Genomic DNA, 27,753 nt, shown 5'->3' with positions numbered 1-27,753 from the left:
TGGGTTTCCGTGGCAAGGTTTTGGTAGGGCGGGCTGCAGGGGTGGCCCCTGTGAGAAGCGTCCAGCAGCTGCCCCACGTCAGACAAGGGCCAGTTTCAGCTGGCTCCAAAGGGACCCACTGCTGCCCAGAGCCGAGCCAGTGGCGATGTTGTTTGCGCCTCTGTGAGAGCAGATTTAGGAAAGGGGGGAAAAAAAAAACCTACTGTGCAGTAGATCTGGGGGGAGCTGCCACCCGTGGGGGACCCGTGCTGGAGCAGTTTGCTCCTGGGGGATGGACCCCGCGGTACGGAGCCGTGTGGGAGCAGGTCTTGAAGAGCTGCTGCCTGTGGGCAGCCCCCGCGGGCTCAGTTCGGGCAGGACGGCATCCCGTGGGAGGGACCCCACGGGGAGCAGGGGCAGAGAGGGACCGTGAAATAGCAGCGCAGACGCAGTGTCAGGGACTGACCGCAGCCCCCATTTCCCCTTCCCCTGTGCCGCTTCGGGGGAGGAGGTGGAAGAGGGTGGATGGGGGGAGGTATTTTTAGTTTGCTTGTAGTTTCTCACTGCTCTAGCTTGTTAGTAATAGGTAATAAATTACATTAATCTCCCTATGCTGAGCCTGTTTTGCCCATGACAATAATTGTTGAGTGATGTCCCCGTCCTTATCTCAACCCTTGAGCCCTTTTCATCATATTTTCTCCCCCTTTCCCTTTGAGGAGGGGGAGTGAGAGAGCAGCTGTGGTGGAGCTCAGCTGCCCGGCTGAGTAAAACCACAACTAGAAGCTACAATTATTTCAGAATAACGCATGTTAAAACGTGCTTTGAATCATCGACTGCAACTTCCATGGCATGGAGCCTGAATTTAAACTTTGCATTTTCTCACTTTTCCGCTGGCACCAGAAAAATGGTGAAAAATTCAGTACTATCTCTGATTCCCAGACCTGGAGATCTGGGAATTGTTGACCCAAATGAGGACTGCTGATCACTCCCTCTGTGAGGTCTGGCTGCCTGTGTGACAGGTAGTGCTCACTACAAGCAGGGGCACAGCTCTCGCTGTGCAGACATTTCTCAAGTTAGGGCTGTGGCTCTGGCTTTAATGAAACTGCTCCATTCTGACAGCTTCGTAAGAGGCTTTGGACAAGCTTGCTCTCTGGTTCAGCCTCTGAGGCAAGGTCCTGGACTGGTCAGCTGGCACCAAGCAGAGCTGCAGGGCTACCTGAGCACTCAGCTCTCCCAGTGCAAAAGGATGCATACACAGCATGCTTTAATCTCCTGCTACATTAAATGTGTGGTGGGGAAAATGCACAAAAGAAAAAAAAAATCAGTCTCCTGATTTAGAATACATGAATCCATGCCAAAAAAAATTTAATGTGGGTGCCTAGGGCCTCATATCCAGAGAGCCCAAGGAAGGGCCACAGAGATGCTGAAGGCACTGAACATCTCTCCAGGGAGGACAGGCCGGGAGAGCTGGGACTAAGCCTGAAGAGGAGGCTCAGGGGGATCTCATCTGTGTCCCAAATCACCCGAGGGGAGGGTACGGGGAGGATGGAGCCAGGCTCTTGGCAGTGATGCCCAGGGACAGGGCGAGCGGCAGCGGGCACAAACCGGACCACAGGAGGTTCTCTCTGAACATCAGCACATGCTGGTGTACCGTGTGGGGGACGGAGCAGCGGCCCAGGCTGCCCGCAGAGGCCGTGAGTCCCTCTTCTTGGAGCCAGACAGCAGCCTCCTGAACGTGGTCCTGGGCAGCGTGCGCTGGGTGGCCCTGCTGGAGCAGGGGGAGCACCAGGTGGCCCCCGGGGGTCCCTGTTGGGCTCAGCCACTGTGATTTTGAGACAGACCAGCAGAATTCTCCATTCTATACAATAATCCAAGTGCTTTGAACATATCAAAGTTCTATCTACTCCAAGGCTGCACACTGCAGCAGCAGCTGAAGTATCATCCTGAGGACCAGGCTTCTCCACCCAGAAAATCCTCTCTCCCATTTAATTTTAGGCTGAAGAATCTTACGATGATTTAGGCAGAAGGGACTAGCTCACCCCACCCCACTTCACACACACGCATTCAAAGTGGGGCTAACTTCAAGTCCAATCAAGCTGTTCAGGGCCTCATCCAGACAAGTATCAATTATCTCCACGGACTCCATGCCAGCCCACCCACGAGCACATCCAGAATAGGCAGCACGTGAGTCATGGGTGGACTTTTGATGTGTGTGGGTCACAGCGCAACTGTCTTCCAAGAAGAGCTAGGTGCTTTCCCTCTACCTACCTTGTATGACAGCACCCCTGAGCAAAAGCACAACATCCCCACTCCTTGCTGTAAGCTCTGCTGGGCTGGTACAAAGCAGTTCTTTCTGCTAGAACTACACAGCAGAAGCAGCCAAACCTCCTGGATGTGCAGCCTGACCTGACAGGAAAGCACATGCAACCGGCTATGCAACAGCAAGGAAGCTTGGAGTTTTCTTACTCAAATGGCAGATAAAACAGGACTTCCCATGGACAGCAAAACCACGACTTTGGGAGAAAACACATATTGGGGTACAGCCAGCTGATGTCAGACCTGCCAGCCTTGATGATAAAAAGGGGAACACAGAGTTACTCAGGTATTCAGTAAAAACTGCTGACATTACATTATCACCACAAAAAGGTGAGCTTTCAAACTGAATAATGTACGGAGACATTTAAAGCCTGCTGGGAAGCAAGAAGACTTTTACTGACCCCAACCCCATGGTCTCCACAATAAAAATAAGAGCAGTGAGATAGCAGCTTTAGATGCCCCCTGAAGAACTGAGAAAAATGGAAGAGTGGTACAAAGGGAGGAGAGATTGCTTTCTCCTTGACACTTGCCTCCCAGAGGAGGAGACATACTTCTTCCTTGATGCTATCAAAGGGTGCTCTCGGTGCTACGGGCACGACACGGGTGAGCCTGCTGCCCCCAGCTAGCCCTTACAGCGTGCACAGGCGCAGGCTGAGTCACCCCGCAAACCCTCAGGATCACCAGCTTTTCCTCCGGACCCCAGCAGGAGCACAAAGCACCTCGGAGGCTGAGGCACACTGGCCGGATGCCTCACGGAGTCACCAGCAGCCAGGCCTGAGGCGCCGGGAGCGTCTCCCCTCTGCAAAGGGGAGGACCGAGGGCCCGGAGCCCGCGGGGCCGGAGGGGTGGGCAGGCAGGAGGGCGGACTCCGGACATCCCTTAGGGTGGCAGGCAGCCGCGCAGCAGCCGGTCCCGGGCAGGCAGAGAGCAGGCAGGGCAGGAGCACAGCGGTTTATTGGCAACACGAGCGGAGGAGGCGGCGGCGGGCCCGGTGCAGGCCGTGGGACGGCGGTGCTCCAGCGGCGGGGGGCCCGGGGCCGCCCCCGGCCTATGTCAGCGTCTCGCCCTTGGTGACCTGCCGGGAGAGGGAGCGCCTCAGGCGGGGCCCGCCCCGCGCCCGGCCCCGCCGCCCCCGGGCCCACCGCAAGGCTCACCCGCGCCTCGATGTACTCGATCCTGCGCTCCAGCGCCGTCAGCTTCTCGTTCAGGGTGGCCAGGCGGGAGCGGCACGACATGTCTGCGGGAGCGGCAGTGAGACGCACCGCGGCCCCCGCCCCGGCCCCCCGCCCCGGCCCCGCTCAGCCCAGCCCAGCCCAGCCCCCTCACCGAAGGAGTTGAGGAAGTCGGCGATCTTCTTGATGGAGCTGGTGATCACCTCGATGTACTCGCGGTTGGCCCAGTCCTGGTGGATCTCCCGCTGCACCGGGTCCTCCTGCACCGACATGGCCGCCGCCGCGCTCCGCCCGCCTCGGCCGTCTTCCCCGCCCCCCCGGTCCCTCCCCTTCCCCCTCCCCTTCCCCTTCCCCTTCCCCGCCCCGGCCGCCGCCCGGGGGTTGCGGAGCTCAGGAGGCAGGGCCGCGGCCGGGCCCCGCCGCCCCCCGCCCTTGCTCCTCCTCTTCCTCCTCCTCCTCCTGGTCGCTGCCGTCCGAGGCGCTCTCGCCCGCCGCGCCGCTGGGCTCCTGCGGGAGAGGCCGGCCTCAGAACCGGGGGGCGCTGGCAGCACAGCCAGGGCAGGGGGCACGGAGGCTCGCCCGCCGCGATGCCTTCGTGTGGGCGTTAAGTGGGGCACAGAGGATGCAGCCGAGAGGAAAGCAGGGCTCCAGCATCCCGCCATCCCCACCCGTACACCTCTAAGCGGGGGCAGGCGGCGGTGCCCACACAGCCGTACCTCAGCGGGACTTTCTGCAGAGTCCTCCTCAGAGTCCCTGGCTTCAGAAGCTTGAGACAAAATCTCTTCTCCCTAAATTTAACACAGGAGACCTGTGTTGAGCGTATGTGAAGTAGCAAAAGCGTGCTGGGATGGAATGGAAGAAGGCGTTTTGTTACTGTCTCAAATAAATAGGTTCTGGGTAAAAAGCAGGCTTTGTTCTGGCTGGCCTGCCTCTAGAGTGCAAGATGAAGAAAATGGCCAGAACGGGTTTCTGTTAATGTGCGGACAGCCATGCAGACACAAACAGGTGTTCAAGAGGGGTTACCTCCTCCTTTTGCAAGTTCTTAGCCCTGAGGAGAGGAAGGGTCCCCACACCCACTTGTTGGGAACAGGAAGAGCTGAACCCTTCAGTGTGAGAGGCACACTGTGAGAAAGGCCCCAGAGATGCAGGACCTTGAAAACTTGACGTAAAACGCTTCCTGCTGCGCTAGATAGGGCTGTAGTATGGCCACATTGAATGCACCCTTTCAACGCTACCCACACACCAAGGCAGAGTTACAGCTGTCGGGGTAAGGTGAGCACCATCCTTTCCGAGCTTATAATTGCCCCAAACAATTCTCACCTGAAGATCCCGATTTTTGAGGATGCCCACCCAGAATGCCTCCTGGCAGTGGTTGAATGCCAGCATTGCCTTTACTCGGTATACAAATTGTTCCAGTGACTTCTTCAACAAAGGCACATGGTTAGTCAGTCCAATATCTTGACGAATCTAAATACAAAACAGTTGAACAACATGGTTACAATTGATTCTTGCCTACATTTTCTGCCTGTAAAAATTAGGCAGTACAGACTCAGGCTGGGAGGAGAATTTCACTGGCAAATTATGTTCTGATGTTACTGGAAACTGGGCTAGTCCAAGCCACGGTTATACAGGTGGGAGGGATGGGACACAGTTCCTGCAGAGGTTGCCCAGACTATGTAATTTCTTAGCCAAATTCTTTCACATATAAAAATAAAATTCAGACAAGCATTTTGTCTAAAACAGCAAATAAGTCATTTCCAATAATCCAAGCAGCTGCATCCTCTCAGGGTGAGAACAGGAGGAGCCTCAGCTTTTCTCATAAACCTTACAGGCAGACCACTAACATCTCTACCAAGTCAGATGAATTCTGCTGACCCTTGGGAAATCTTTTGAGAATCCGCTTTTCATTTGCTCCGTCCTCTCAGCAACAGGCTGGTGTCACTTGCTCTTTCCTCCAAGAACAACACACAGCTCCTGACGGACAGATCTCACACTGCTGCCACCTTGCTCATGGCAGCCACAGCTTGCTTGCACACAAGTGTCTGAAAGACGCACTGCTGCTGGTGGCATGTGCAACTGATAATGTTTGGGTAAACCTGCCTCTCACGTGCAAGTTATTGGTGAAATATCAATCATCTATGTAGGTCAGCAATGGACAATTGCACAGATCCAATCCACAGCAAAAAGCAACACTACAAACTGCAGACCACCACACTACCTGCCTAGGAAGGGAAATAGCTGCTTGCTGATAGCCACAAACTGCAAACTAATCCCAAGGGAGTTTCACGTCAGGAAATTGCCAGATTCCCAAGTACAGAGAAGACAGAATGAGAAAGGTGTTGAATAAACCACTGTAATGACAATCTTTTCCTGCTTAGTGCCTGACATAGTTCCTTTACCTTAGCTACATGGAATGTATTTGCACTATCAACTCCAAAGCCAGCTTATGCAGACCAAAGCAGCACTGGCTTTTGGAGGACTAGGACAGTTGGAGCTGATGTAAGCAAAAATCAGGTGAGGAAGGACAGCTATGCCAAGTATTGTGTGAGATTTAGCTCCAGGTGAGCGTGCTTGTCTGAGCAGTCCCTTCCTGCTAGGCTTGGATCTAGAGCCATTGCTAAACCAGAGAACCTGCCAAGAGTCATAAACAATTACTTTGTGCATAAGTGTTTTCTTCATTCACGAGAATACTTTGGAAGCTTCTTGCTCTCATTAGCTGTAGTCTGAAATCAGATTAACTTTATTTCTTGGACGAGTTCAACATGTATGGGAAGAGGGGCACTGCCTTCCTTCATGTTCTGCCAGCAGGGAATAAGCAACTGAGTACCAACAGCAATCTGTTCTCTGGTCTGCGTAAGAGGCAGGAGCTAGCAATCGTCAGCATTAATCAGAACTTAATCAGGGAAGACCTCGCCAGTGACACTACCAACACCACAGTGCTCCCTGGGTCTTGGAACCCATCCAACCGCCTGCAAGCAGTTTGGAGACTTGACAAAGCACCATGTCCTTTGGAAAAATCTGTCCCCTTATGTCCAGCATTAGATATGCAAGCTGATGCAGAAGAGCAAATGCTAAATACCTCAGGTGAAGCTGATCGCTGCTGTCTGGTACAAGAAGTTCTTTAAAGACATTCATATTGAGGGAGTAGCAAATGTTAGATAACATCACATGTAAGTCAGTGAGCATCTACTAGTGTTGTATGAAAATGATATCACGACCGTTTCAACAAATGTTGGCATTAACTCCACACAGGTAATTTTCAGGTAATCCTCTTCATTCATTGCATACATTTATTTATTTGCCTAGAATCAGTCGCTGCCTTCTCCCTCTTGCCAAAATGATTTGGCACAGAGACCTGATCAGATTGCAGTGGATACAAGAACAATTGTAAAACAAAGGTGTTCACTAATCGCAGTTATTTGCTAAGAGGGACTGTGGGACACCACGCTTAGACATCCAGGTCAAGCGCAAAAGCAACCATCACAAGCTGCAGTGGTGTTATGCTGCTTTTGAGGTGAACCGAGACTTTAAAGTGGGCACAAGGAATTAAGTTTCAAGTGTCAGACTGGCTTTTTATCATTTCCAGGGTTTATGCTAGGTTCTAGTTCACCAGGCTGATTAGACAGGTTCTCCTCTATGCTGAGAGCTGCAATGGCACGTTCTGTTTTTCAGCAAGGCTTTTCTGCTCCTGATGCCAGCTCTGGATTACATTGCTAGCAAATCTAGCTTGGGGAGCACTGCTTCAACTACTTTGGAAAAGCTTCTTTCTCAGACATGTTCTTGGAGCTCTGAGGAGTCTGACACAAGTGAAATTCCTTTTTACTGCATTTTTCCCCTGTGATTCTCTCTTGTGCTAAGTACTGGATCTCCACACTGCAAGCAGGGTGCTAGTCGTCGTCTTCCTTCTTTCCTCCAGTCTCCTATAGAGAGAACTGCAGACTGGTTGGGTGTCACCATCTTACTCCTCTCCCTTTGCCCTATTCTTTAATATAAATATATAAAGCCAAAAAGGCACCTCAAGAGGATTTTGAGTACGGTTTTGCCTTGTCCATTCTTCTGACTCACAAGGCTGTTGATCTTTGCCAAGGCTTCTCTCCCATATTATCAGTCTAGCACTTGTACTTTACTCCAGGTCTCTAGGGTCTTAGCTTGTGTCCTCAGAAACATCCTCTTGCAGATGCCAACAACCAAAGATATCAAGAACCTGTCCTAAAAAATAGGGTACGCTAACCTGATCTGATATCCACCTCAGCCACTTCCAAATCAAATACTTCAACTCTAGGGCCACTAACTAAGGCTATTTCTCCTCCTCCCAGAGCTTTTGCTATAACTGATACTGCTGTAAGCCTGCAAGTAGAGCCTATCTGTGCCCTAGAAAAACAGTGAGAGGAAAATAATCAATTCTTATGACAGGAGTTTGTGCTGCAATTGGAAGTTATCTTACCTTGGAGTGGCCACACATGTGATGAAGTTGCCTGGTACTCAGCTGCAAGGTTTTCAGCAAACCCTGCACATCATCCTGCAATTAAAAAAAAAAAAAGTAGATCAGCAAATCCTGGTCAAAGGATTTTTCCATAAGGAAAACAAGAATAATGCGAGAGTCCCAGTAATCCTTTTAAAGATATGATGCAGAGATCATCAGATGAACGGGATAAACCACAGGAGACTTGCACCGTGCACATCGTCAAGTAACTGGTAATAGAAGTAGGATCACACATTATAAGCACTATCAGGCCAAGCAATTTGAAAACTGATTTTGAGTCAGACTTTGGAACCTAACAGTGAAAGTGGAGCAATTAAGATCAAGACCATCTTGTCACATCTTTGCTCAAGTACAACCTTCTTTATCAGGGGAACTGGAAGGAAAATACGTAACATACTGCTAGATTGTGATATTTGAAACACTTCCAACGTGAACTCTGGGCATCAATTCTCGCTACTAAGCAAATTATGAGGCACTTTCTATTGTGCAGTAGTAATGACTAGATATCTTTTTGATAACCTCATTCCACCAAACAGCCATGAGAACAGATCTCATATTTGCAACGGAAATGGGTTATCTATTAAAGAATCAGACAAGTTGTGAGACGGAGCCAAAGAACGAGTCTCACCAGCAAAGGAAGTTCATCTTGCAACAAAGGAAAGGGAATAAATGGACTGTTCTTGCTTATCACAGAGCACTGAGGTTGCTCAGTCCATCTGCACTCATGCATATTGTACTGCTCAAAACTGCAAGAATTTTTGCAAAAACACCCCCCCACTAGATCCCTAGACCCTACCAACACCAACTGCTCAACGTGAGCTTCCTTCTTTGAGGGACACCTTTGTGGTGGTAACTTTTGAAGGAGAAGGAGGTCGAGAGGGCTTCCTTTGCTAACAGTGAATCCATTCAGCTTTTCCAAGAGTTGGTGGCAAAGAGCTCACAAATAGCAATCTGTTTGCTAAGAGAGCATTGCACAGGCATGTAAGCAGGGCACAGCACAGCTGGAAACATCAGACACATTTGTCATGAAGCATTGCAAGTGTTGTGCCAACATTTGACCACAGGCAGGAATCATCTTGGAGCAAGTATCAGTCATGCTTCTCAACCAGTTCTAGATAGTTCTATCTCCAAAGTATTTACCCTATGTTTTTTAAAGCTGTGATCCAGGAGAGGCATGGCAAGCTTCAGAAATGCTTCTACAAAAAGACGTCCATACTATAAAAGAACAATAAATACATTAGAAGGCAAATTTAAATTCCTTTTCAAAGAACCATCATGAAGTCAGATAAGAGAGTAATACATTCTTTAAAGCTATCCTGGAGAGACTGTTCTTGCTTAGTAAAAGATTATGTTCATGTAAAAGCTGTACTGGAATATACAAGCTCAGTAAAGGGTCCCACTCTAGTCACTGCAAAGGTGGGCTCATACATGGTCTTGTACATGGTCTCATAATTGTACGCATCCCTGGTTTTATTCACTAGCAAACTGGTGATAAATCTAAGTAAAGAAAATGACAGAGTCACTACGTAAATCCTAGCCAGAAAAGGAAGAGTTGCAGGAGGACACACTGTCTCTCTGGGCTCCAAAGGAAACCTGCCTGCTGTGATGTCTCCTCTGATTTGAAGTACCCCAGGGAAAGGAGAGACAGAAAAGGGCTGAAGTCAGTAATGTCATTAGCAGCAAAGTCTTCGTGACTGAGCCATTCGAGGAGGATAACTGGAAGACAGCTAAGTGTATGAGAATAAGTTATATCCGCTTCTTCCAGAGAAATAAGTAACTACTCTTCTCCACTGGAAGCAGTGATTCAAGAAAGCTGGTATTTTAATAGCTCTCTTCAAATATTTTGAGTTCTTGCTTACCTTCAGGCAGATGTTGAGCACAGGCCTGCTGTCAAATACCTACGTGGGTAAGAGGAGAGCTAGATCAGTCTGCAAGTCTAAAGGCAACAACACAAGCACAGCAGCCAATTGCAAATAGCCCTCAGTTACATGCCATTCATTCACAGTGTGTGAAACCTGTTCTAAGGCACCATCCATTCTCAAATTTCAACAGAGACCACCATGTAAGTGCATGAAATGTAGCGGTTGTCAGACAGAAGTACTTTGCAGGATGGCTATTCAGTCATCTAAAGGGAGCAGGGAGGTATACATTTTGCAGATGGCACAAAATCATCCCTGTGAGTCTGAAATTATTGATAGTCTGGGAACTGAGAGACCCAGTCCAGCTGGTGGGCAAGTAACCACCTAACAGACAAAGCAAAACTAAAGCGTTCAAAATAATGTATTTTGGAGGAAATAATGAAGCTGTTATATTAATGGTGTCAGCCATGAAAAGGCAGCAGGTGTCACTGCACAGGTCACGCAGCTGTGGTCTAACAACAAAGAAACCAAATAGATGGTCTCAGCTCTCTTGTGGGCTTTCTTCTGGCATATTTTTGCATACGTATTTTTTGCCAGTGACCAATTCTATAACCAAATAATGAGCATTTTAACTGGCATAGCACACAGATGTCAGTAAAGGTTGAGAAGGTATTCTGGTGCTGCTATGGACTGCAAAAAACACAACTAGTTGAGTCAGCTCTACCCTTTATGCTCTCAGATGGCAGGTGCTGTGAGAGAATCTGGAGTGCAGGTAGGGCCCCAGTGAATGCTGTTGTACAGAAGAATCCAGCTCAATTCACCAGAACTCATAAGCTGTACTTGAAAAAGCTGAACTTGCTGATCATCATTGCAAATATGACAAAAGCAAACAGTAATGATCGATCTAGGCATACAGCAAAGTGCAGCTGTACTTGCTACCTTCTGCCCAAAACATGGTCGCAATCGCTGACACTGATTGTGCCAACTCAAAAACTGATGGAAGGGATTATTTCATCCAGTGGGGCTGGCCTCTGGAATTTATCACCACAGGGTGACATGAAACGTTGGCAGGGTTCAAAGGAAGCACACACTGGGTGTGAGTGAGAAGCTGAGGGCTATCAGATAAACACTGAATGGAAATTCTAGACAGGAATCCAAGCCTTCTGAGTTCAGAGTATTAGCCTGCCTCTAACTGAGTACAGCAGGAGAATGCCTCCTTCTGTCAGATGTTATTCCAGATCTACCTGTAAGGCTTCTTCCATCTGCCTCTTCCACAGCCAGCAGTGAACTCTGTCATACACAAGATATTGTACTAGATGATAGGGGGGTCATTCTGTACTTTGCCTGCACCACTGTACATCATCCTTCCCTTTTACAGACTTCTTATTTGTGACAACTATATTAGTAAGATGTGCAGACTGTAGAATTAGAAAGTACTAAAGAGAAAGCTAAATGGAAAACCTTGTACACAAATTATAATTGCCCTTAATTACCACTTCCAGGTTATTTCAATAGTAAATCATCCTTCACATCTTTCCCTTGTGCTCACGAACCTGGGTACATTGCTAGGAATCTGAAGGTAAAACCAGAAAAATATCCCAAATCATCATCGATCCTCACCTTGACCAAGTTAACAAGGATATGGAAATTCCGCACAGCAATGTTCCACTGCAGCAGTTTCTCCAGTTGTGTCTAATGGGATGCAAGGGGACCATAATTAGAACCTCCTGGAAACAATGTTAAGGCACATGAAAGACAAGGAGGTGATCCGAGACAGCCAGCACGGCTTCACCAAGGGCAAATCGTGCCTGACCAATCTGGTGGCCTTCTATGATGGAGTGACTGCATCAGTTGACAAGGGAAAACCAACCAATGTCATCTACCTGGGCTTCTGTAAGGCCTTTGACATGGTCCCACATCACATCCTGATCTCCAAACTAGAGAGAGAAGGTATTTAAGGGTGGACCGTTCAATGGATAAGGAATTGGCTTGAAGAACTGTACCCAAAGCATGGTTGTTTTTGAGAACAGATGGACAAAGCTTCCCCACAGGCAGATTTATCAGAGCAAAACCACTCAATGGCAACGCCAGCCTGATCAGTTCCCACATGCCTTAAAAAAGCTCAGAGTTAACACACTTCCTCGATCTTAGAGAAACTCTTGGTTGGAAAATAATTTTGTGCTGCCACACAGGTGTGCAGGCCAACTGGAAAGCTTTTTATTTTGCTGATTACTATCTGATTTCCAGTTATAGCTTCTAATGAATTTACTGTTTTTTACATGGTGCAAACCAAGAAAAAAAGGATGCTACTCCTGTGTATCAGTTTTGTATGATCAATGAGCCTCTCTGACTGCTTTTCACAGACCATGTTCAGCAGTAGATTCCTTTAAAAGCTGTACAACTTTATTATACTGTATAGTTTAACTTATGCCCTTTTCCCCTCAAAGATTCCATTGCATTTGTTTTCCTACCTCACTTGAGTCTGATGGTTTCCCAGCTGGGATGCTTTTCACTGAACTCTCTAGCTGAGCTATCATTACTCTGAAGAAAACTGGGAATGTCTGCCTGTGGAGTAAGCAAGAGCAAAATTAAAAGCCATCCCTGAGCATCTAGACAGACTTCTTGTCCCCAGAACAATGTGGAATACTTAAAGATTGCCCAGCTGAGCATTCTCCTTAGTAGCAAATCCCAGAAGACTGAGCCTAGGACTCATCAGCATGTCTCTCCATCAAAGATCTAAGAAGATTTTAGTTGTTCTGAAGTGCAGGAAATTCGGCCATCCCTAGGTAAGCCATGCTTCTTAATTCCTGTGCTGGTAGCAGGAACACCCTGAGTCCATGTACAGAGCTTTTGCAAACCACATACCAGCCCAGGACTGCTTAGAGCTGCCCCAGGTCTATGAAGGTGACTTTTAGAGTGCTTTATATCACAACAGTAGCAGCACGTAAAGAGGCAGCATACTTGATGATGGATGGCAGTTCATTCTCCAACTGAAACAGCTCACAAATAATAAAGTTAATATTGCGGCAATGCACAATGACATTCCACATCCATTTAAAGCTAACTATGCACTAACCTATTTTGGACTGCCAAAAAAAAAGTTTAGAAGTGCCCAGAGGTGTCCACGGCAGTACTAGCATGAAACCATAATAGACTATAAAATAATTGAATATAAAAAGTCATTGTGCACCTTGTGATATACAAAGCCTCTACTGATATAATTACCTGCTCAGTGTAGGATATGTAGAAGAACATCCATCTTTGGCAGAGTTGATCAGTTCAGGAACACCAACACTGGAGATTTCTTCTATAGCTTTCAAGATGTTATCTGTGTGCTCTAGGTAGACACTAAATCCAAAACAAGCTTAGTTCACCAGTAAATATTACACAGAATAACCCAGAAAATTCTTGAACTACCTGCAACACGTGGCCTAAAATTGTCAAGCTCACTTTTATGCCACTCTTATGTAGGAAATCCAAAGCAATAGTGACTGGTAGAGGTGCCTGAGGACTAGAGGAAAAGCATCACTCCTGCCTTCAAAAAGGACCCAGGGAACTACAGGGCTATGTATGTAATGTTAACCAAAGCTGGCCCCAGTACTGAGCCCTGGGGAAGACCACTTGTGACTGGCTGCCAGACAGATTTAACTCCATTCATAGCGACCCTTGGGACCTGGCCATCCAGCCAGTTGTTTTTTACCTAGTGAACAGTACAGCCGTCCAAGCCACCAGCAGCCAGTTTCTCGAGGAGAAGGCTGTGGGAAACAGTATCAACTGCTTTACTAAAGTTCAAGTAAACAAAGTCTGCAGCCTTTCCCACATCCACTAAATAGGTCATGCTCTCACAGAAGTAGATCAGGTTAGTCAGGCAGGACCTGCCTTTCATAAACCCATGCTGACTGGCTCTGATCACCGGTTTGTCCTGCATGTGCTGCGTGAGGGCACTCAGGATGATCTGTTCCATCACCTTCTCTGGCACCAGGGTCAGATCGACAGGCCTGCAGTTCCCCAGAGCCTCCTTGCTGCCCTTCTTGTAGACAGGCATCACGTTTGCTAATCTCCAGTCAACTGAGACCTCCCTGGATAGCTAGGGCTGCTGATAAATCATTAGAAGTGGCTTGGTGAGCACTCCTTCAGTACTCTTGGGTGGATCCCATATGGCCGCATAGATCTCTATGTGTTCAGGTGGTGTAGTAGGTGGCTAACCATTCCCCTTGGAATAATAAGGGCTTCATTCTGCTCCCTGCCTCTGCGTCCCAGCTCAGCGGGTTGAGTACCCTGGGAACAACTAGTCTTACTAATAAAGTCTGAGTCAAAGAAGGCATTAAAGTACCTCAGCCGTTTCCTCATCTCTCATCACTTTTTCTCCCTGCATCCAATATAGGATGGAGATTCTCCTTAGCCCTCCTTTTCTTGTTTATGCACTTATAAAAATATGTTTATTGTCTTTTACTGTAGTGGCCAAATTGAACTCTAGTTGGGCTTTGGCTCTTCTGATTTCCTCCCTGTAATAACCTCACAACAGCTCTGTAGCCCTCCTGAGTTGCTTGTCCCTTCTTCCAAAAGTTACAAACCCTCTTTCAGTCCTTGGCAGCCTGCTCTAAGGGGTACCTGTCAGAGCAGGGGAGTTGGAACAAAGTGACCTCCAAAAGTTCCTTCCAACCTTCACCATCTTTTGATTTGGTGATTATATTTCACCTAAGACTCAGTCCTGCTCTCCTTGACTTCAGTGAGAGCAGATTTGTGTTCACTTTTGTGAAAACAAAACCAGACATTTTAGTCCACATCCATATTTATACATGTATGCACACATATCTGTAATGTGTTGATGTACACTGACAAGCTATCGTCTAGCAAACATGAGGTCCAAGCATGCTTCTATGGCCAATGACTAACAGAATTCTTCTTACCACTCATTGTATCCTTAAAATATGAGGGTAATGACTGAGAGGAGTCATCTCTCTGCAACAACAGTAACGACTAGAAAAATTTCTATCGAGTGTTTCAGCATGCTCTTACAACGGCTTGAGTCTTACCAGAGCAGAGTATGCAGCGCACTGTTGAACTGGCTGCCCTTCTCTTGGTCCCCACTGGGTTTCACCCAGGACCGGCAGAGGAACTGCTTTGCCAGCAAAGCTGTAAAAGATAAGGAATAACTTACAGAAGAAATTGGACGTGTTTTGGTTCCCAAGAATCTAAAACAATTTCCTTCTTCCATAAAAAGGCCGTGTGTCCAAATGGCTTGTCAAAAGATCACAGCATCGCTACTCTTCATCAGGCCTGAACTTTAGTAAATCAGAAAGCACTTTCCCTAAGTGCAGTAAGGTCACAAGTTAAAAAAGAGTAGGTTTAAATTAAACTTTCTAATTTGAAAGAAATTCTTCACTATGAGGGTGGTGAGGCACTGGAACAGTTGTGGATGCTGCCATCCCTAGAAGTGTTCAAGGCAAGGTTGGACAGGCTTTGAGCAATCTGGCCCATGATGAGGGGTTGGAACTAAATGATCTTTAAGGTCCCTTACAACCCAAACTGTTCTATGGCCTATCACGATAACAAAATATCCATAGATCCAGTGTGTTCCTGGTCCAGAATACCTGCTCTCATCATAAGGCATCCATCTCCAGCTAATGTTAAGTGTTAGATCTTTGGTAGCTCCTACAGTGAGCCAACTATTTAAATATGGTGATATGCAACCCTTAGGGCACCCATTTCTAGAAATGGAATTCCAATAGCAAGTGACTTTTCTTTTTGGCTACAGCTCTGCAATAGTGAATATTAAAAGGTAAGTTTGAAGTTTACAGGTTTCATAAATCAAAAGCACTAACAAACCTGTTTTTTTCTTGCAGAAATATTTTAAAACAGGAAATTATTAGTTAAAATTTATTATTGCTTGACATGGTCAGCAGGCAGTTCTCTCAATGTGGGCCTGTTTAAAGCAGTAAAATCCCAAAGATGGGATTTATCATATCTCTCAAAGATGAGAACTTATCATTCTGAGTGGCTATGAGCATCTGAGAAAGACAAATTCTAGAGATGTCTCAGTACGACAAGGTACAGCTGAGAGCGCTGACTGTCATACACTGAAATAAAGAATTTCAAGTCGAGAGCAAGTGTTTTTCTTGTATATTACCTGCAAGCATGCCTATGCCTCATCTGCTTGAATGTTGTCCCTCCTACAAAGCTGGTCCTAATCCCTAAGAAGGGCGGTTCTATTGACTGAGAACATTTGTTGTATGGGGTTAACAACAGATAAGCATTCCCCTCTCCACCCTGAAGTAACAGCTCTATACGGACAGTTTATTTTAAAGGAAGTTACATCTGATTATGTCTGTGGTTAGCTCCATCATCAACAGTTAAACTGATACCAAAATTAAACAGCAGAAACTCTTAAAACTCTTAAAAGTTGTGAGGCTCTGATTTTAAAAACACCAACCAAAGGAGCTGGAGTCTGCCTTTCTGCACGTGACTGAGGCACAGTAAAACAAATATAAAACAGCTTCTAATACATTTACTTCAGTTCCTTTTATTAGTGGCTAGGACTGTTCACCCCGGTGAGACTAGGACTGTTCACCCCGGCTAGAGAGAGGAAAACTCTCCCCAAAAACATGCACTCCTGAGACAGAACCCAAGATTTACTGGCAAAGGACAGCATGAAAACTAATCTGGGAGAAGAGGTTCTTCACACATTACCCATTTTCTCTTTCTTCCAGCCAGCCATTGGTTTCTCAGAGATGGCAATCAGGAGCTGAGTGAGGATGAATGCACACTGGAAGCTGGGAACGCTCTGCTGGAAATTCAGTAGGTACTGGAAACTCTCGCTGGGGAATGACAGGAAAGAAAAAAGGTAAAGACAGTGTAAATAGGGTAATCTCCCATAAGCACATAAATAAAAGAGGAGTATTAGACCAGCTTAGATTCACAGTCTCCCTAGTCTAGCCTGGCATTTGTCTCTAGCAATATTCTCTTTGAAGAAGGGGTAGTCAACCTCTAGTAGAACAAAAGTCAATCACTGAGAAACTTTTCTCAGGCTCCAGTCACTTCAAGTTTAGCAACATCTTTATACACTGCTTTTGCCTCATGTCCCTACAGACATTTTAACTACCCAGAACCTACTCATTCCTTCTGTGAATCCTACTGATCTCCTAGTCTCAAATAGCTCACTTACAAATGAGATGCATAGACTGATGCACATCTTACAATCCTGTAGCAACATTTTATTAGCTTTGACTGCACTATCGTTCAACTAAATGCTAAATCCCCTGTTTAAAGGTGGTATCATCTATAAGAGCTCCCAAACACACATTTACCCATAATGCCCACAAAAAAAAACCTGCTTGAAATTCATCACTTTCAAAGCTTGGGAAATATTGATCCTACCTTATCAGCTCCTCAAGAAGAAGAAATTCCGTCTCTCCTGGCTTTAGCCTGTCTGCAACTACCTGGAGAGCTGACCTTAGCAAGTCAGCATTCTCATGCTGAGAAAAACCATTCCTGAGGACAGAAAAAAAATTCCAGTTTATCATCAGACTATAAAGAGGAGAGATATCAGATACAAAAGCATATCTGGGCATATGTTTGCAACAAGAAAAATAAAGAAGCTGATATGCAAGAAGAGCCCAGCAATATGAAAGTTATAGGGCACACACACAAAAAAAACCCACAATTTTAACAGCAAGCTTGGTTCGAATACACCATCTTTTTCCCTGCGACTGCCAGGGCAATGGAAGAGAGAAAGGAAAGTAGAAAATTCTGCTAAATATTAAAGAGAATATAACTTTAATAACTGAGCATTTAAAGTGCCAAAGTCACAGTTATTTGCGTTCTGCTACTGCCTTTCATACTCTTTTTACAGTTACTGATGTTTTTGAAGTACAACAAAGGTAAAGTGCTTTCTACATACAGATCTAAATTAGGATTCAAAAAAAAACTTCTATGATGGTATTCAGAATTATATTAGCAGATGCAGAGGTTAAATCCATACTGCACATGCATTGAGTTTGGTATTTATGAATCCAGTTCAAGTACATGAGCAGCATAGGCTTTTCGTTAATGAAACACACATTCATCCTATTCATTGACAAAAGAAAGTCTTTTATTGCTCAGGATTCAGGCAATGACAAATTAGCCTGAGACAAGGGGACTTAGGGGTAAGAAATTCCAAGATCCTTAGGCAGAATGAGAGTTGCACAGCCAGGTGTGAGAGTATGCCTGTTATGTTGGTCTTAAGCCGAAACCACACAGATTAACACACTGAATTCTGGCCAGTTCTATGCTTCAGACTTAACACACTGAATTCTGGCCAGTTCTATGCTTCAGACTACCCTGCATTCACTGTTAATCACCTACTGGTTTAGTTCAGGGTTGACAACAAAGGTTGACATAACTACGAAGTGTTTAAATGTCTCCAGTGTGTTGTGTGCATGTGTGCAGTGTGTTGTTCTGCATGACTAACAGGCCATGTGCTGGGTACAAACGCTTTAAGGGAAGGGAAGAAGAAAAGGAAGCAGTAAAGAGACCTTGTTTATTTATGCAATTATATACTCTTTTGCTTGAACTCACCAAGCAAATAGCAAGCGAAAAGTTAGTAGCAGCTGTTGGTAACAAGAGGACATCATCTGGTGCTCCTGGATGTTCACTCCTGGTTCGTCTACCACACCCTGATTTTGTGTAACTGCCTTTAATACAGAACAAATCATTCATTACATGCCATTCCAAGGAAAGACAACGACACAACAATCCATTTCTATAAATTCCATGTTTAAAAAAAAACAACAAAAAAAAAACCGCTCAAGACACCAAAACCACTCTCTTTTCCCCCACAAACAAAACCAAAAATACTTCGAGAGGCAACGAAACCTGATGATTTTTTTGAGTCAAAATTGCTGCCCACTGACCTGGAAGTAATTGTGCATGTTCTCCATGTGATTACACAGTGGCTTTAGTAGCTTGACTACACACACAGCAACTTCCTTAGGGGATCTCTGACGCAGGTGGGTAAAGCCAATATCCTTGTAGCCTCTTTCCTGCAGCAAACCCAAAAGTTTAAAGTCACTTCATCAGTCTTACTTGAGAATAATTTTGTGTGAGGTACTTGAGAATAACTTAGATTACTTTAGAGCAGTGCAATTCCTGATGTCATATACTCTGCCAGGAAGGGGCACTGAATAAAAAAAATGGCTTCTGCCGAACAACCAGCACCAACTCAGACAAGTGGATAACATTTGATGGAGAGAACAAAACTGATGTGACATCTAGGTCATCATGTTTTACTCAAACACTAAGAGAAGGCAGTCTCTGTACATGGGAATTAAGATAGGTAGAAAGAGAAAGAAGAGGAACACTGGTGTAGTGAATTTCTAATAGTTTAATGCAATGGGCCACATGCATTTACTTTCTTCCTGAAGTCATCAGCCAGGAAACCAAGGAGTCGCTACACTCAAGGTGCTGTTCTAAAGACTAAAAACAAACAAACAAACAACAAAAACAAACAAAAAAACAACAGAAAACTGAGTCCAACAGCTTCTGTCTGCCTAACCTGAGCTACGTCTTGTCCCCTTAGACAGAGAAGTGGTACAGAAATCTCTTTTGAAAGGACAAATGCTGCTCTGACACACAGTTGGGACATTTAGCTGTTAAGTGAAAATAATTCTGAAAAGCATTTATCCATTCAGGATAAGCGTGGAAGTCACTGACATGCTCTGCTTGGCACAGGCCTTGCACCATTAGCTACTGCTGTACATGCCTTTAAGAAGGGCACTCTCCTTGTGGAGCCTGGAGTCAGCACATGTTCCAGCTTCCAGCACAGGTCCTCCAGGAGGAAGTAGAGTTCAGCAGGCCCCAGCTGCACAATTTCACTAGCCTGTAATTACAAGGAAGGACAGTCAATTCCTGGACTCAGGACCTAGTTGTAGGTGCCCTGAAGCTCAGCTTCACCTCCTCCATTTCCACTTACAACTCCTGGCTTAGTTAACCTCAGCCAGTGACCAGTTTGGTAGATGCCAGGGTTTTGTCTCCCTCTTGCAGTTACGGGACATTGGTTCTGCTTACTCAAAGCATGAAGTGAACCTGGTGCTCTGGTGGAACAGGCACCAGTAACACCCAAGTACTGACAGAGAACCAATTTATGCATTGAAGTTCAAAATACCACTGGCATCCTAGGGATAAAAAGAGGTTTGAGTCCAAAGAATCACAAAAATCACCAACTGAGTAATAGCCAAGACGTAATTTGAAATACTGCCACATATGCCAGGAGATTTGTCACACAGTCTTCCAACTGTCCTGCACTCAGTACACACAGAGATAGCTGTCCGTGGAGCAGGCCAGGCCACACTCCAGCCTACTGTGCCCTTCTCATAGTTTATTAATCCTACTGTTGTACAACAAAATTAGACTCCAGGTGGACTCAGCCTGCCTATAAAGAGCATAATAAAATTTAGCATTTCTGCTTTCCATATCCATAGTAATGCAGTTTTATAGAAGCTCCCAGATGGTAAACAGGACCCTGTCCAGGGAGGGCACATCCATGACACTAATCCCACATTTGAGCCCAGTTTTCCGTCTAGAATCATAGGATATCCTGAGCTGGAGGGGACCCACAAGGAACATCGAGTCCAACTTCTGGCTCGACAAAGGACTACTTACAAATCAAACCACGTGCCTGAGAGCATTGTCCAAACACTTCTTGGACTCCAACAAGCTTGGTGCCATAACCACTTCCTTGGGGAGCCTGTTCCAGTGCTCAACTACCCTCTCAGTGAAGAATCTTTTCCTAACACCCAACCTGAACCTCCCCTTACACAGATTCATCTGCTGATAACTTGAGACATTTGGCTTTTGCAACGTGGACTGTAATGCCATAGGTTCTCTGTAATAGATAGGCCACCACATCCTGCAGCTGAGCAGTGTTCAGTATTAAAGCCTCTTGCTTTCTGTTAAATGCACACGTTACACTGTATCTTTTTCCCTTATATGCAATATTAAAATTACCTTTTTTTTTTAAAAAAAAATATTGTTGCTGTACTTCATGTCTAATATAGAAGGAAAGTCCTTTTTATCTCAGTGCCCTGAGGTACTTCATTTTCTTTGCAGACAGATTCTCTCCTGGTACCTAGCTCACAGACCTGGATCAATCTTCCACCCATTTCAATGGATCAGAAGGAAACAAGGCCTCAGAGAGAGGCAATACATAACACAAAGTCATACCTGGATGTTTTTGTGCTGCTCCACTCACCTCTGTATGCATCTCTGTGTCCAGGATAGACTTTGTCAGCAGCCCGCAGTGGAGTACAGTGAACACCTCCAGGTCTAGTTCTCGGAAGTAGGGGCGATAACTCTGCAGCTGTGCCAGAGGGTTCCCTGCCTCTCTCTCAGCAGCAGTCTGAAAAGTAAATGGCAGAATTCAGCTTGCAACCTGTAAAACTGTAAGACTTACTAGCTCAAATAATGCTGTTTCTTTTACACAGTCTTTTATATTTCATGCCAGGCTGAAACAAGACTAAGAAGAATTCACAGTAGCTAATACACAGATGGGCACGCAGAATCAGAATCATTTCCATTTTGTACCGTACAAGTCACTAAAAGCTTTCTGGAAAAAAAAATATCTAGGAAACCAGAACAATCCTTGCTATCGTCTTTCCATGAATCAATGGCCATCATGAAACTCATTCTGGACTTGGTAAAAGACAGTGTCCCATAAGCACCATAAAAGGGGAAGGCAAATGTTTTTGTCTTTGATAACTACCAGGACGGTAAGCCATGAGATGCTATCTTGCTTTTAATCATATCTATACATTCTTAGAGTTTCATTCCATGCAGCCCTGTCGTGTGACCCAATGTATGTTATATGTGGCTCACACCAGGATTTCTGTATTCTGTTGTCCTGGATAAGGCATGGCATCTATGGATTAGTCTGGGACCTGTACTCTGTTTAGCTAAGAAAGTTTAGTTATATTAATTCCCCAAACTATCTGAGACTTTGTTTATTTGTTGTAACATAAGTGACATTATTCATAGAATGGCTTGTCTTGGAAGGGACCTTAAAGATCATCTAACTCCAACCCCTCTGCCATAGGCAGAGACGCCACCCACTAGATCAGGTTGACCAAGGCCCCATCCAGCTTGGCCTCGAACACCTCCAGGGATGGGGCATCCACAGCTTCTCTGGGCAGCCTGTGCCAGTGCCTCACTACCATTACAGTGAAGAATTTCCTCCTAATGTCTAATCTAAATCCATCCTCTTTTAGTTTAAGACTATTCCCTCTTATCCTATCATTATCTAATCGAGTAAGAGTCCTTCTCTATCCTTTTTATAAGACCCCTTTAAGCATTAAAAGACCACAACGAGGTCTCTCCGAAGCCTTCTCTTCTCCAGGCTGAATGTGCCCAGCTCCCCCAGCCCCCTCTCCAGGAGAGGTGCTCAAGTCCTCTAATCATCCTTGGATGCAGCAGGGGTGAGGCCGCACAGGGGCAGAGCAGAGGGGCACAATCCCCTCCCTTCACCTGGTCACACCTCTTTTGATGCAGCCCAGGACGAGCACACGCTGCTGGCTCATGCTGAGCCTTGTGTCCACCAGAAACCCCAAGTCTCTCTCTGCAGGGTTGCCCTCTATTGCTCTCTTTATTATCAGACTTGACTCAGTTATCATACCTGTACAGAACCAGGGAGGTAGGAAAAACGTATTTGCTGCACAGAAATGGATAAAATAGGCTCTGAATAACATTTGTTAGTAACAGAGGTAGAAGTGGTGCCTTGTGGAATTCTTATAAGATCTCAGCACCTGGGATGCTGAGCCCAAAACCAGGCACGCTCCTCTGGCTTTGCTCCTTCAGCCAGCACAGACCTTGCATTCTCAACATGATGACAATACTTTAAGACCTTGCTTCAAAGAACAAGAAACATAATCCAACAATTCATTAGCTGATAGGTTTGGGAACTAGCTCTTAACATGGGATGAAAATGGATAATTTTTAATATGCCTTATGATGAATACATTGATCAAACACCTCAAAGAAAATATGAAAAATGAGCACGTGACTGAAGCAGACTGGAGACAGTGGGAAATATGATCCTTACAAGGGTCTGTATTTTCCAGATTTATCTCACAATTTCTGATCAGTCTAGAAATGGTAGTTGCCTGATTATTTTAGTAATTCAAAAATTTTGTTTCTTTTTCTAAGTCATTTTCATTTGTCTCCCTTTCTTGCAAGTCCCCAGGGGTATATTCCTACCTTCTCCAGCTCAGAGAGCTCATTATCAGGCTGGTTTCCCTCGGAGCTTTCATCTGCTTGAGAACGGTCTGCAAAGCTGGCTTTGCTGCCATCAGACTTTTTCTTCCTTCCTTAAAGAGAAAAGCAACTTTAGAAATAAAAGCTGCACCGTGCTCAACACTGTTGAGGCTATAAGGCAGGGAAATAGCTCAGGCTGTACTTTAATCAGCCCTAAGAAAGCATGGAATATACACAGGTTGCATGTCACCTGCAGCCAGGATCATAGTCAGAAAGAGAGTCAAAAGCATTTGGGGCTCTCCCTCCAGCCAGCTTCTATTTTATAAAATCAAAGTAAGACATTAAAGTAACTCTCACTTTTCTTACTGTACTTTAAAAATGTTATGCTGTGACTGCAAAAAAATGGTGGGTCATTATCTTTAAAAAAAAAAACTTGAACCAAAATTAGTGTTGCTGTTTCACTGAGAAAAACAGAGGACATGGAAAATGACAGTAAGACAAACAACTCCAGAAGGGGCTGGCAGGGACGCTATGCCAATAGTAGAGTAACTCGATGAATTCCTTGCAATGGGCTTCACTGCTGACAAAGGTGGGGAGACTCTCAAACCTGACACACTGTGTAGCATCTCGTGAGACCAAAGAAACTCCATTTCAAGTAATCCTAAACAACGTACTAGATCAAACAGACATCCAGTAAGTCACCAGGGCCAGGTAACATTCACACAAGGTCCAAAAGCAATTCAAGCGGAACACTTCAGAACTGCTGGCCACTGTGCCAAAGGACTGACAGCTTGCCAACAGAATTTCCATCAATGAAAAGAGATCTAAAGGGGATCTGGGGAATTCATTTCAATGAATTTTCAATAGTTATATGCTAAGCATAGCTTCCCCAAAAAAACAGACTATCCAGCAGCTGTTTGGAGTAGGATATTTTTACACCTCCATCTGCACTAGGAGTTGATTGGGTTAGATTTCAAGCTAGATAGGCCATACCAGAAATTCTGTGCTTTATGCATCACCCAAGCGCTACTGACTGCAGTGCAACTTGCCAATCAAACCCAACATCACATCTGCTTCCTTAAATGTTATAAACTTGTTACCATTTTTTTTTCTCATGGGACCAACACCGTTAACGGATGGTACTCCCTCCATGGCTTCAGAATCAAAAGTAGCTGGTGGTGGGACATAGCCAGGGGTTGCTGAAAGAGTCAAAATGCAGAACTTTGGTTAGTTCAGCTCCTGAATGAGAAAACAGAGGCAAGATGCATGTCTAGAGGAAGTACCCCGTTTCCCCATCCCTGTGAACATCCCTCTGCTCTTATGCTCAGGCACATTTAGCTCCGGTCAACCTTTTTGTATTGCCATGCTGCACCAGAATAACAGCTCTTGGCACTCCTCCAGAAAGGGAGAATAACAAGAGCTTGGCTGTCTTTGGACCTTGATGAATGTAAGTGAAGCGGAAAAGGGCTGCTCTAGCACATCTGAGCCCTTTCCTTGCTGTCCCTGTAGTTCTCTTGGTTCAATAGAAAGGTGTTGAAGAGGCTCTTTATTTAGAATTGATGTTGATCCACTGGTTTAAAAACGAAGCTTGTAATGGATAGCTTGTGGAAGGGTAGGTGGAAGGTGATAAAGTATTCTTTATTAAGGTTATCTGATTGAGGACCTTTTCAATGCAAAAATGAGTATAAGTAATAGGGGAAGCCCATAAACAAGGACAAACACAAACCTGGTAGACAAAGACCAGAAGTCTCCACTTCCCAATTGATGGTCAATAAGAAATTCCCATCAAAGCTATAAGGAGAGACAGCTGGACTTTGAAACTGATAAAACGGGATGAAAAAGAGGAACTCGAGGACTTGTGATATTCCAGGAGAGTAGGAGTGGTGGTGGAACTATGCAAACTGATGAAGGAATGTGCATGCAAGCAAAGGGGATGGGGAGGAATGAAGAGGGGAATAGATAGAAACAGGTATAAAAGGACTGGACATGAGTACAACATTGCCAATCAGTACATTTGCATGACTGAGCCCTTCACCTGACCCCCACAGTCTGTCCTATCTTCGTATTAAATCCTTTCTTAGCTTCATTTCAATGTAATCTCACTTCTCTTATCCTGTGAGTGCGTGCATGCAAAGGACAAAATGCAAACCACTGGCCAGACCTGTGTGAGTAAATGCTGGGCCGGCAACTAGAATCAGACTGGGCATTTAGGAGCCCTTGGCCTTTGGTGCCGGTATCTGGAGTGAGTGAAGGTCTCAACTTCAGTAGCTGCAGGGCCAATAGCTCTTGGAAGCATCTCGACAGGTCCCGTGGACTTTGTGGCCAGAGCACCAGCTACTGGGGTGAGCGGTGTGAGTGGATTTGGTGCCAGCAATTGCAGCAAGTGGGTCCTCACTGTCAGCTCCTGGTGTGGGTGGGGGTCTCGGCTACCAGCCACTGGGGCAGGAACAGCGTTTGTGTGTGCTGAGAACCAGATGTTAGAGGGCATCGGCATGAGTGGAGCAAGTGAGGGACTCAGCACCAGCAGCTGGAGCAGGACCACGGGTCACAGCCCACGTGCCTGGTGCTGGCTGCTGGGACAGAGCAGGGGCGAGCATTTGCATCTTCCCCCAAATTGGCATGCATTGGGGTGTGCGTCTGCAATTTCTTGTCCAACTTCAAAGACAGACTAGCCAGCAAGTAGGAGGCCCTGGGTCCAGGAAGGGCTATCAGCTGGGTGGATGGTCCATGCTGGGATTTGGCAGACCTACAAGCGTGAAGTGCTTGTGGGATGAGTATGTATCTGAGTGTGTGTGTCTGCCGGGTAGTAAGGAGCAGCAAGCTGGACTGGGTGGTTAGTAGGAGACCTGTGGAGCAGTTTATAGGGCCCAGAATCTGGGCAGGAGTATTAGACAGACAGAGGGGCTGTGCCAGTACTTGGGGATCCGCAAATGCATCTGTGCTTGTGACTCAAAAGTGTCTCAAGCAGCTGAAGAGCAAGAAGGGGACTCGGCTGTCTTTACTTATGTTTTATGTGAGTCCTATGCATAGGTGCTGTCTTAACTGTTGTCATCTGTCAGTTTCTGTGACTGTGCTCATTGGCCTGGGACAGGGACCACCAGGTTCCTGCACTGGGTTCCAGCTGCCAGACAGCAGGAATTCATGGGCCAGGTCAGCTGATGCTCGTAACAGGCCTCAACGGCTTGGTACAACCTGAATGCTGGAGAATCACACTGTATCTTTTGGAGAGAAGCTGGCTTCCTCCTCTATACTCAGGCAGATTCTTAGGTCACTGTAATAATGCAGCATATATTACCATACAATTCCTTCTTTGATGTTTAAACCAATACCTTTCACTTCACAGCTGGTGCAGGCCCAGAACATGCAAATGTTTTCATACGCACCTGCCAAGCATTTTCCTAGCACATTCTGCAGCTCTGTGATGTTCTGTATTCGAGTCAAAACCTTCCCCTTCATCTCAGCGTCCTGTTGCTGGCAGAAAGCATTTACAACCTAGAGACACAAAACAAACTCACTGTGAATTAGGGAGATCTGCATCCATTTTTACTTTTTCTTTTCTGAATAACATCCACAAGTCCCAAATAAGCACACAACAGTGAGCACAAGTGGCCTGAATGACCAAATCCAGACTGCATGAACAAAGCTCTTCAGAAGCCCATAAGAAAATGCAATCTGAAAAGCAACAGCACAGCAGCTACAGGTCGAGTTCTTAGCCAAGAAAGCAGAGTTGTTACTAGAATCAGGATAAAGCATAAATGGTAATGAAGAGAAGAAACGGAGAGATCACCAACACCTTGCTGGAGAACATTTCCAAGAGGCAAGACTCTTCCTCAACAATTGCACCCCTGAAGCCTGGGGTTTGTGTTTTTAAGTGCCGCTCCTCAGTTCCACTCCAAAACATGCAGACAAGGCTCTACTCACCTCACGAAACCAGTTGAGCGCATAGAAGAGAAGTGAGCACAGAAATTCCCGTTCCTGCTTGGAAAGAGAGTCTATCTTCCCTTCAACTTCCAGATCAGTCAGGTACAGGGGGCAACCTGAGACAGGGTAGGTAGAGAACACCTTGGACTGTGTTTGCTACCTATGCTTTGCTTTTTGCATGGACAATGACTCTTCTGAAAGCCTGTATTCTCGATTCCAATGACTATTTGGAGTAAACACCATCAGTCACTTCCCAGAGAAAGTGACTGTCTCCCCTGCCTCCCTTCCACTTGTGGGCAACAGAGCATCTCAGCCTCCATCATAAACTACACAACTCTTCCCACAGCTGCAGGAAGGCTTTGCAGATCTGGGACAGGAACAAGTCAGCCAGAGGGGCTCTGTAAAAGATTTACTTTCCATACCTAATAAGGCATCAATCTCCTCCAGGCTTCCATTGTTTTGCTCTCCAGTGTAGAGCCTGAGCAGTCGGAAAGAGGGTGATAGACATATTGGTGACACTACCCTGGGGAAAAGAAAAAAGAGAGAGAGAAATTAAGTGGGTCCTATGTTTTATATACCTCCAGAATGCTCATCACTTTCCTCTTGTGTCCTATGTCCTCCCCACGCCACCTTGCCTCTACCTTCTTCTATTTTGCTTCTCGAGAGTCATAGCAACACAAAGCAGAAATGCATCATATGGTTAATAAATACATCGGTGATCATCAATTTTCTGGGAAAACTTAAGGGCAGAAAACCTGCTGTACTGAACAAAAATGGGGTCAGATTTATTTCAGGCAGA

The 27,753-nt window shown here is 45.8% G+C and overlaps 2 protein-coding genes across 2 annotated transcripts in view; both read right to left on the bottom strand.

Moving 5' to 3' along the window:
* Positions 1–2,667: 2,667 nt before the first annotated feature.
* On the bottom strand, positions 2,668–3,804 carry BRK1 (BRICK1 subunit of SCAR/WAVE actin nucleating complex). The gene is made up of 3 exons (XM_035571846.2): positions 3,622–3,804; positions 3,450–3,532; positions 2,668–3,370 (listed from the first exon to the last, which is right to left on the bottom strand). Exons 1-3 carry the CDS (start codon positions 3,737–3,739, stop codon positions 3,344–3,346), a joined length of 228 nt encoding a protein of 75 aa, XP_035427739.1. The 5' UTR covers positions 3,740–3,804; the 3' UTR covers positions 2,668–3,343.
* Positions 3,805–3,841: 37 nt separating this feature from the next.
* The window catches only part of FANCD2 (FA complementation group D2), a 51,167-nt gene continuing 27,255 nt past the window's right edge, over positions 3,842–27,753 (bottom strand). The window contains exons 23-43 of the mRNA XM_050712777.1: positions 27,377–27,477; positions 26,955–27,070; positions 26,417–26,525; positions 24,134–24,232; positions 23,037–23,146; positions 21,040–21,186; positions 19,552–19,668; positions 18,704–18,832; positions 18,369–18,484; positions 17,187–17,300; positions 16,500–16,627; positions 14,846–14,945; positions 13,035–13,157; positions 12,281–12,374; positions 11,430–11,501; positions 9,810–9,848; positions 9,091–9,165; positions 7,912–7,986; positions 4,788–4,934; positions 4,184–4,255; positions 3,842–3,974 (exon numbers count right to left, since the gene is read on the bottom strand). Of these exons, the coding sequence (XP_050568734.1) occupies positions 3,858–3,974; positions 4,184–4,255; positions 4,788–4,934; positions 7,912–7,986; positions 9,091–9,165; positions 9,810–9,848; positions 11,430–11,501; positions 12,281–12,374; positions 13,035–13,157; positions 14,846–14,945; positions 16,500–16,627; positions 17,187–17,300; positions 18,369–18,484; positions 18,704–18,832; positions 19,552–19,668; positions 21,040–21,186; positions 23,037–23,146; positions 24,134–24,232; positions 26,417–26,525; positions 26,955–27,070; positions 27,377–27,477 (2,200 nt within the window). The 3' untranslated portion in view covers positions 3,842–3,857. The remainder of the gene's footprint in view (positions 3,975–4,183; positions 4,256–4,787; positions 4,935–7,911; positions 7,987–9,090; positions 9,166–9,809; positions 9,849–11,429; positions 11,502–12,280; positions 12,375–13,034; positions 13,158–14,845; positions 14,946–16,499; positions 16,628–17,186; positions 17,301–18,368; positions 18,485–18,703; positions 18,833–19,551; positions 19,669–21,039; positions 21,187–23,036; positions 23,147–24,133; positions 24,233–26,416; positions 26,526–26,954; positions 27,071–27,376; positions 27,478–27,753) is intronic.

The sequence above is a fragment of the Cygnus atratus genome, chromosome 10, assembly GCF_013377495.2.
Source record: "Cygnus atratus isolate AKBS03 ecotype Queensland, Australia chromosome 10, CAtr_DNAZoo_HiC_assembly, whole genome shotgun sequence".
Classification (NCBI taxonomy): Eukaryota; Metazoa; Chordata; class Aves; order Anseriformes; family Anatidae; genus Cygnus; species Cygnus atratus.
The sequence above is the reverse complement of the archived record's forward strand: the minus strand, read 5'-3'. Positions and strand labels throughout refer to the sequence as shown.

Bases quoted from the DNA above. Each gene is read 5' to 3' on its own strand.
- BRK1 (XM_035571846.2), bottom strand. From the start codon at position 3,739: ATGTCGGTGCAGGAGGACCCGGTGCAGCGGGAGATCCACCAGGACTGG. The intron at 3,533-3,621 runs GTGAGGGGGCTG...CCGCTCCCGCAG, and splicing joins CGACTTCCTCAACTCCTTCG to ACATGTCGTGCCGCTCCCGC. The intron at 3,371-3,449 runs GTGAGCCTTGCG...CTCTCCCGGCAG, and splicing joins TCGAGTACATCGAGGCGCGG to GTCACCAAGGGCGAGACGCT.